The sequence below is a fragment of the Limulus polyphemus genome, unplaced genomic scaffold, assembly GCF_000517525.1.
Source record: "Limulus polyphemus unplaced genomic scaffold, Limulus_polyphemus-2.1.2 Scaffold1, whole genome shotgun sequence".
NCBI lineage: Eukaryota > Metazoa > Arthropoda > Merostomata > Xiphosura > Limulidae > Limulus > Limulus polyphemus.
The window spans coordinates 2070213-2079929 of NW_013665611.1; the positions used below are offsets into that span (position 1 = coordinate 2070213).

At 32.5% G+C, this 9717-nt stretch overlaps 1 protein-coding gene across 4 annotated transcripts in view; it reads right to left on the minus strand.

Moving 5' to 3' along the window:
* LOC106465252 (serine/threonine-protein phosphatase 2B catalytic subunit 2-like) overlaps window positions 1-9717 on the minus strand; it is a 150990-nt gene that overhangs the window by 41302 nt on the left and 99971 nt on the right. For all 4 annotated transcript variants that reach the window (XM_022389686.1, XM_013925567.2, XM_022389583.1 and 1 more), the window contains exons 3-4: window positions 3964-4088; window positions 972-1083 (exon numbers count right to left, since the gene is read on the minus strand). In XM_022389686.1, coding sequence (XP_022245394.1) covers window positions 972-1083; window positions 3964-4088 — 237 coding nt within the window. The remainder of the gene's footprint in view (window positions 1-971; window positions 1084-3963; window positions 4089-9717) is intronic.

Genomic DNA, 9717 nt, shown 5'->3' on the forward strand with positions numbered 1-9717 from the left:
CGAAACGTTGTACATTTGCTGCTATGTTAAACTTATATTAAAGTTTTTCTTCATTACCCATTCAAGCCGTCTCCAACCATAATCAGATGGAAGTTGTCAAGTATTGATGAGATTTATATGTATGGACTGCTACATTACTTTGGTAAATACTGTAATAACCATTTTTATAACTTATTAACATGCAGAACGCCATATATATATATACTCAAATTATTTTGTTCGAGAGAAATTCCAGTCAAAGATAAAATCCAAATATTTTGTTCTACCAACTGTCAAAAATATACACGTAATGATTCTATATACACATATATAATGCCTTGTGCAACTACGTTGCCATGACGACTTTCAAAAGATTTTTACAACACGGTGCTATAGGACGAGTAGATATTACAACAGGTTACGACAACGACTTAAACATGCTCAAACAGCTGTAAATTTTATGATCTTCCTAGTTCCTAGCTTAATTGAGTCTTATTAGGTTATAGGACAATATTCTCTCTCTTGTCTGTCATAAACGTTTCGTTAAACTAATCTGATGATCTATAGTTGGATGATAAGAGTGTGAAATTTGTCAAACAATAATACGATTTTGGAGACAAATATTTAGAATATGTCATATATTTCCTCATAATTAATAAATTTTGTTACATACAAATTTTTCATAATTCGTGCTGTACCTATATAGATATATCTACCACCCCTAGGTCAACATTTTTATCAGTTGTTAATAGGTACCCCTAGGTCAACATTTTAATCATTTGTTAATAGGTCTCCTAAGTCAAAACTTTAATCATTTGTTAATAGATCATTAAGTTTATAAAACAAATAACTGACAACATATAAACATACTTCAGTAAGAAATGACAAACTTAATTACAGTTTAAAAAAAAACTACGAAATGCAATTAAAGTCGTAGTTCATCAACGATGACTAACACATTTTCCATGAGAAAAAAAAGTCTACAAACTTACATTCTGTTTTGAAAGTGAAATATTCTGTTAAATGCCTACACTCGTGGTTGCCTCGTAATAAAAATAATGTGTTGGTATATGATACTTTTAATGCCCACAAGTAGAGGACACACTGCAAAAAAAGAAAGAGAGAGAGAGAAATTAAAGACAACGAATAGATAAAAATTGCAAGTATATATCAATCAAAATCCAATCGTTTATTGCTAAATTGTTTTTAAGATCGCGGTTTCCGAAGGTTAAAATGCAAAAGATGAGTATAAAGTTTGATACCACAATTATAAGATTTGTCTTCAAAATATTTAGTTAACGAAGACGTTTCTTTAAAATAAAGTTTGGTTCATGAAATCTGGCAACAAAATCTTTATTGACAAAGCAGTGTCTTCAATATGTGTTTAATTAATGAAATTATGAACTTAAAAGGTTTATTTAATAAAGGGGTGATTTCTACTAAATCTGTATTTAATGAAATCCTATCTGCCAATCTGTTTTTGATTAAAACGATTCTGTCAATTTTTGGTCAATGAATTTGTAACTTCGAATACACTTAATTTATGAAAGTTCAAGTGTACGTTCTTTTACAAATATTGGTTATTTTAACCTAAGTTTTAGTATTATTATTTCATTAAAACACAATATCAGTCATGCGTTTTATATAAGTTTGCTTTGTTAGTCATTTTTTGTAGCTATAATTTTTTGTATCGAATTTTAATGTAATTCGTTAAAGTATTTTTACAGTAATATATTCAATAAAACTATTTTTGTCATGTCTTTGTTAAAACATTTTTTTGCGAGTAAATTTCAAATAATGATCATGTTTGACGTTTAAAAACAAATTTTTACAATAAATATTTCATCAAAATAATTTTTATTGTCAATAATCAAAGACTGATGAAATAAAATTTACATGTATGAACCCTTTAAAATTACATTTAGGCATAACTATCAATTCTTACAATCACGATTTCGTTAAACAATTCTTACGGTCGTATTTTTGGCAAAACGAAGTTCAAAACTATGAATTTTTAAAGATATATTTTTTAAAGAAATAATTTTACAAAAATTATTTTCACAACGATGCCTTTGTCAAAACAATTGTCAAAAGTATGACGTTGTTCAATAATTTAATATTTCTTCAGCTATTACTTAAAATAATTCATACACTCATAACTTTGCTAACATAAGCATTAGACTTCATCACAGCAGGTTTTAACATCCAGGTTCCGTCACGACTTCGTTAAAACTCCGACTGATGAGACATGCTAAACCGCAATAATACAATATAAATATATATAAGTCTGTATATCACTTACTGGTATGATCTTTTACCAGACACCTTAATGACCGAAAATAAGTAACAGTTTTACAAGACGGGAAACGTATCGAATTGAAACTAATTCTAAACATTATTTAAAAATAATATAAACATCAAACAAAAATTATTGCCTCAGAGTTAGTTGTGGATGTTGCAGTGTCTGGTAGTTTGATAAAGGGCCCCGATTTTTATACGGTAAAAAATAAATAAAATGGCAGCCAACAATTTGAAGCCAAACATCATAAAATTGCTAAGTTACTATGCAGAAAAAAATCAAAATAGCATTGATTATACCATCCTTACCCAAAGTAAACACAGCTTAAACAATAATTTTAAGAGCATATTAGATATTATTAATGTAATTGCACAATCAACAGCAATTTCACACTGATTTTATTGTTAAATAACTTTTGATAGTACTGATCAGGCTGGCTCGTCAATAGGCACCATTTGCCAATAAACAAAGTCATAAAGTCAAAAGTTATAAATTTGATAACACTGACGTAGACATGATTTTGCTAAGTCTAGAACTTCAGAATTTCATTGTGCAGTCAATCACTAACCATGCAGTCATACGTACATACATATATTATGCAAAATTGTCGCGGCTGCGTAATAACGTTAAACTGAGGCCATGTTTTATAAAACGTTCTGTTTCGTGTACAGCATGAACCGAAATTATTAGAGGAAAAATATAATGATTAGTTTAGAAATAGTTCTTCCCTCCAGTATGTATGCTAAGTAATTACACAACTGATGCACTAACTACGTTTAAATCTTACATTTCGTTTTATATATAAACATTCATGATTAAGATTTTATACAGTCATATAATGATGTATTATAAATTAAGTCACTTACTGTGTTAAACACAATATGATTTTCAACACGTTTCACCAGTTTTTCGTTAAAGTTCTTTCTTTATAGATAAGATCTTCATTCTCTAATATAATAATTACTCCAAGGCTACGTCTCCTTTTGAACAATGGTAAATGGACACTATGGTTCTCTTTCGTCATATATTTTCATATGACATGAACAAACGACCAAGTAGTTGCTGTAAAATGTCCAGCGAACTTGTTTTAGGATACAATGAGTTCAGGGAATGCCTAGTGTGAGATTCCGTAATCTCTGCTTTGCGGCATAAATTCTAATGCTAATTTGATACGTTTGGGGCATATTATCTCGCAATTTACACACACACAGAAACACATACATATGTTTAAGTTAATTAGCACTCGAGAGCTCGGAATTAACCATACACAAAGCACGTACATCTTGTTAAGCAGTGCTAAACATGTTATCATGAGGATTAAGTATCATGTAACCACTCAAGCGATAAAAGACGAACAAAGTGAAACTCTAGAATCTAGGCTCATCTAAAATCGTTTCTATCATTCACGTTTCACTCTAACTAGCCGGGACATGAAAAATAACACCCACACACACACATAATATGCGTGTAAATATATTTTACATGTTAAAAAACAAAACCAAAGTTAAATTTGGCCTTTCATATAAATTGGCTGAAACATTTTACTTTACACTTTTTTTTATCACAAATCTTCGCGCCTTTTTCACTTGATTATTTTGTAAGTAGCAAACAGTCGTGTACAGACAGGTCCCATGCGTATCTAGATGCCACATTAAGAAATAAAAAAAGGAAATAAACTGACTCACCTCTATGCTAAAATAACCCCTGTCTACATAATCTCCAAGAAAGAGATATTTAGTTGTAGCCGGTGGCCCACCTACTTCAAATAACTTCATTAGGTCGTAGAACTGTCCATGAATATCACCACATACTGCAATAAGAATATGAATATTATGTATTTAAAGAAAGAGAAATATGACACATTTTACCATCATGAAACAGAAAAAATACACAAAATACTAACATGTTTCGACAACATCGTTCGATATAAAAGACTTCCTTTAAGACCTTAAAAGTGCAATATTAAGTATACAAAGACTACTGAAGTAAAATATAAATCATACAACGGTAAAAACTTTAAAAATTAATACTAACCTAGATTTACAAAAATTACTAACTGATTCATTAGTAAAGGTTGAATATTTTTATACAGGTTGACTGGAACACATATTTTGTTCGTTGTTTTGTGGAATTTCGCGAAGAGCTACTCGAGGGCTACCTGTGCTAGCGGTGTTTAGTTTTGAACTTATATACAAGGGGGGAAGCATCCTGTCAACCCTACTCACCGCCAACTAGTGGGCTACTCTAATCGAATAGTCGAATTTGACTATAACTCCTTTAACGCACCCACTAAACAACTCGGATCCACATTCCGGCACGCTAACTACTGGGTTGCTCCCGACCCGAGCTGTTTTCTCATCGGGATTTGAATCAACTGAATCTAATGAAACGTCACATTACTGTAGTAACTTTCTATCTTAACAATTAATGCTCTATAATTACAGCCTTTAGCTTTAACGTTAAAGCTAAGAGTGTGCATGAAGAAATCGGGATGTAACAACTCCCAAAAAGATTATGATAATCGCAGATTACATGGGTGACCAGTTAAAAAAATACAAAAAAGAAAAAAAAGCTACATTTTGCCTTTTATGTTTACAGCACCATTTCAACCAAGTGACTGAATCGTAAATTCGAACTTGCAATTGTTGAAGACTTAATGATTTTTTATCCCATTCATCCGTCCTCAGACGAAGGAGAGGGAATTGCATCTACAGCCAGGCAGAGATGAAAATAACCATGGAAGAAAGCATAATAAAACATTTATCATCATAAATATAATTCAGAATAGGCAGACGCATGCACGAACATTTAAGCATTGATTACTCATATGTATATAAATGGAAATATACGTATTAATACTTTCAATTATCAAACAATTTAACAACAGTTAACACATTAAAAAAAAAAACAATTAGCGGGGTGCCCATTCCTCCAGCAGCCTACGAAGAGTCTCCCCCGAAATCATGACGAGTGTCTTTTACACTTCGGTAATGATTAGATCGTCTAATACCGTTTGCAGTAATCAAAGCACATCTAGGTATGGTACAGGCTATGATTGTAAACTAAAATATTTAGGTTCAAATTTATCTGTATAGTAATATTAGAGCTCTACAGTCGGTCTTTAAGAAAATATGGAAGGACTGCATTCCCTCTCCAAGAAGTACATTCCTCTGTACGGCCGCAGTATGACAAACATTAAAATAAAATTACCAATAATATATTTAGATTTTTATCTCCATATTTACCCCCTCCCCCAAATGTCTACGAGAAGTTTCTCCTCGTAAACCCCCTCTGTAGGCACTACTGATTAGTTATACGATACACATTTCAAAATTTACTGCTGTGTATTAAAATCACACGATTAAATAGCATATCTTCATTAATTATAATTTTTATGACTACACGTAATCTAGTCTTATTTCAACTACCATCTCAGAATTGCTTCTAACCATTGTTCGCTATATTTCTTTAAATACATACAGCACACTACCGCCTTCGAGGAAGAAGATTTTAAAAATGGCTATGATAGTATAGAATTTTACGAAGAATACCATAAAACAAATCTTTTACTATTGAAATTTAAAGCGTTTGAATTATGATTAATAATGATAACTATAACATAAACCTAGTTTTCAGGGTCTTGCAACAACGCTTTCATCGTAAATAAGTTGTAGCCTATTAACATTTTTCATTTCGGTAATACTGCATTTTAAAGAATTCCACATTAGCAAGATACCAAGGGCTTCGATCCACTAGAGACAAAAGAACCACGCAGTGGAGGATACCAGACATTCAAACAAGACTCCAAAGTTCCAATAACGAGATTACTTGCACGAATTCAGCGTCTGACTTATAATTATCATAATGATTGTGCAAATAATATAAAAGCGAATGCAATGGGTGTCTTAGCTTGGTTGGAGAATCCCAATGTAGCTACTTCTACAGTAATTTGGCTGATAAAATCAGCAACTCAAAACTCCGTTTCTCATAATTCACTCGTGTTGTGGTTGTTTTATAAGTTTGTATTTAGACGAATTGAGTAACTGACAAAACTACAACAACTATTTCTTAACTTTTTTTTTTTTTTTGCTGAGTTATAGCATTAACAATAACAAGAATAGGGTAAAAAAGAAAAACCGTTATCTATCACGAGACACTTCAATGGTCCATCTGATTACCTTTGTAGGAAAACTAATTCATGGAGGAAACATAAATGATGTTTCCAAAATGATCTTTGCCAACGTTTATCATGCTTCAACTAAAACAGCTGGTATCTTACTCACAAATAGCTCACGTGTATAACACGGCGCGTCCTATGGGAGGAGGCTAATGGCAGAAACACATGTGTTGTTTGTAAGAAGAAAAATGTGTTATTTTCAGTACTATCAAGATAGAAAACCTAGTGATCATCATAAATGCACTATATATATGACACAAGCCATAAGAAAGTGCACGTTCCATTTACAGGAACTTCTTTTTTAAACATTTTTGACCTGTCCAACTATTTGCGTTGGAATATGCTGTTACACATTACCTAATAATTGCTCAGGATTTATAGCGTGAACATAAAATGCCTGTCTTCTGTATATGGATGACAATGTTAACTTATTCAGGACACCTTTCGAAATTCGTCTTAGATGTGTTTATAGTTATTGCTCTTGGAGAAAGTTTTAATGATAGCATACACTTTAGGTATGTATTATATTCTGTATTTTGTGAAAGTGTTAATGGTAGCATACACTTTAGGCATGTATTATATTCTGTATTTTGTGAAAGTGTTAATGGTAGCATACACTTTAGGTATGTATTACATTCTGTATTTTGTGAAAGTGTTAATGGTAGCATACACTTTAGGCATGTGTTACATTCTGTATTTTGAGAAAGTTTTAATGGTAGCATACACTTTAGGCATGTGTTACATTCTATATTTTGAGAAAAGTTTTAACGGTAGCATACACTTTAGGTATGTATTACATTCTGTATTTTGTGAAAGTTTTAATGGTAGCATAAACTTTAGGCATGTGTAACATTCTGTATTTTGTGAAAGTTTTAATGGTAGCATACACTTTAGGCATGTGTTACATTCTATATTTTGAGAAAAGTTTTAATGGTAGCATACACTTTAGGCATGTGTTACATTCTATATTTTGAGAAAAGTTTTAATGGTAGCATACACTTTAGGCATGTGTTACATTCTGTATTTTGAGAAAAGTTTTAATGGTAGCATACACTTTAGGCATGTGTTACATTCTATATTTTGAGAAAAGTTTTAATGGTAGCATACACTTTAGGTATGTATTATGTTCTGTATTTTGTGAGTTTTAATGGCAGCATACACTTAGGCATGTGTTACATTCTGTATTTTGATAATGTTTTAATGGTAGCATACACTTTAGGCATGTGTTACATTCTGTATTTTGCTTGTTTGTTTTTTAATTTCGCGCAAAGCTACAAGAGAACTATCTGCGCTAGCCGTCCCTAATTTAGCAGTGAAAGACTAAAGGGAAGGCAGCTAGTTATCACCACCTACCGCCAACTCTTGGGCTACTTTTTTACCAACGAATAGTGGGATTGACCATCACATTATAACGCACCTACGACTGAAAGCGCGAGCACGTGAAACCGTACATGATTTTCCATTTGTTAATCATTTGATTGGAGTTTACTGAAGTATTTAGTCAAATTCGTCATTTATCATTTCCACATTGTTACGTTTCGAATTGCATACTGTGCGTTAAATTGTTTGATAAAGGTTTACACACTATATAGATGTGGGTCCTGTTAGACTTTTTAAAAATGTAACATCATTCGTGTGACAAATACAAATACAGCTTGTGAATCAAAAGACCACAGTATGTAAACAATTACGTTATTAAACGACAAACAAACCTAAAATCAAAAGACCACAGTATGTAAACAATTATTTTATTAAACGACAAATAAAGCTTGCGAATCAAAAGACCACAGTATGTAAGCAATTATCTTATTAAACGACAAATAAACCTAGCGAATCAAAAGACCATAGTGTATAAACAATTATTTTATTGAACAGCTCAGGCTCTATCAAAAGATAAAAATTTTGACGATAGTTGTTAGTTTGACAGCTCGATGTGACCTTTATAATTAGCCGATCATACATAATAAAATGTCAATCTTCGCCCTAAATGTTTTAGAAAATGGAAATACGAGAACGCCTCTGAACAGATGTTTCAATCTATTTTTCCGAACTCTGTCACACAAACATACGTGTGAACCAAACATGAAAACACACTTCCTGCTCAACGCTGGTGTAACGCAGGAAAAACAAAATGACAAAAATGTGGGAGATACGAAAAATCAATCGGTATGTTAAAGCTTCAAATACTATTCGTAATTATGTAATATTACGATATAGTTACGTCATCTAATCCACAGAAGTTTGTTTCTGTTACGAAAACAGTTATAGAGATAAGATAATAAAATACTTAGTTGTAATACAAAGCTTTCTATATCGGATCTCCTCTCTCTATTTATATGTATAATATAATACGTATCCATTTTAAAATACGAGGATCAACAGTTCATATACGTATACAAATGTTTGTGTTCTGTTACAACAGCTCATATAACTTCAAACAGTTTTTATCATTAGTCAACGCAATCTGAGGGTCGCGAGTTCGAATCCTCGTCCCACCAAACATGCTCGCCCTTCCAGCCGTGGGGGCGCAATAATGTGCGGTCAATCCTACTATTCTTTGGTAAAAGAGTAGCCCGAACGTTGGAGGTGGATGGTGATGACTAGCTGCCTTCCCGCTAGTCTTTCACTGCTAAATTAGGGACGGCTAGCGCAGATAGCTCTCGGGTAGCTTTGTGCGAAATTCAGAACCAACCAACAGCTATTAGTTAACAATATGCAGTTATGTCAAAACATTTCTTTACATCCAATCGAAAAATGTCTAGTATCTGTGCCTCGGCACGTTGTAGTAAAGCTAAAGATTTCAAATCCGTGCAACGCCACAAAATATTCTTCACACTTTAAGCTGTGGGTGAGTTATAAGTGACAGTCCCTGGGTGTGGATGGTTGGTGGTTGTGGGCTGCTGACGGACTGCGTTCCATCTAGTCAGTAGTCCAAAAGTAGGGACGGCGGTTTTGACACAAGTATAAAATACAAATATATATGTGTGCCTAATATTACCACTCGTTTGTAATTTTTACATTTAAATCGTTTATAAGAGAAATAACTAAAAAAGATTGCGTTTAATTTAAAGCTGCACAATAAGCTATCATCTGTGATGTGCCCGCAGCAGGGATCGAACTAAGGGCTTTATAGGTCCTAAATGTTACTACTGAGTAACTGTGGAACAAAAAAAAAGAGCAAAAAAAAATTTTTAATAGAAGTTTAATAGCTTTGGCATCATTAGTAAAGTGATATTGATACTATAAAAACAAACAAAAACTC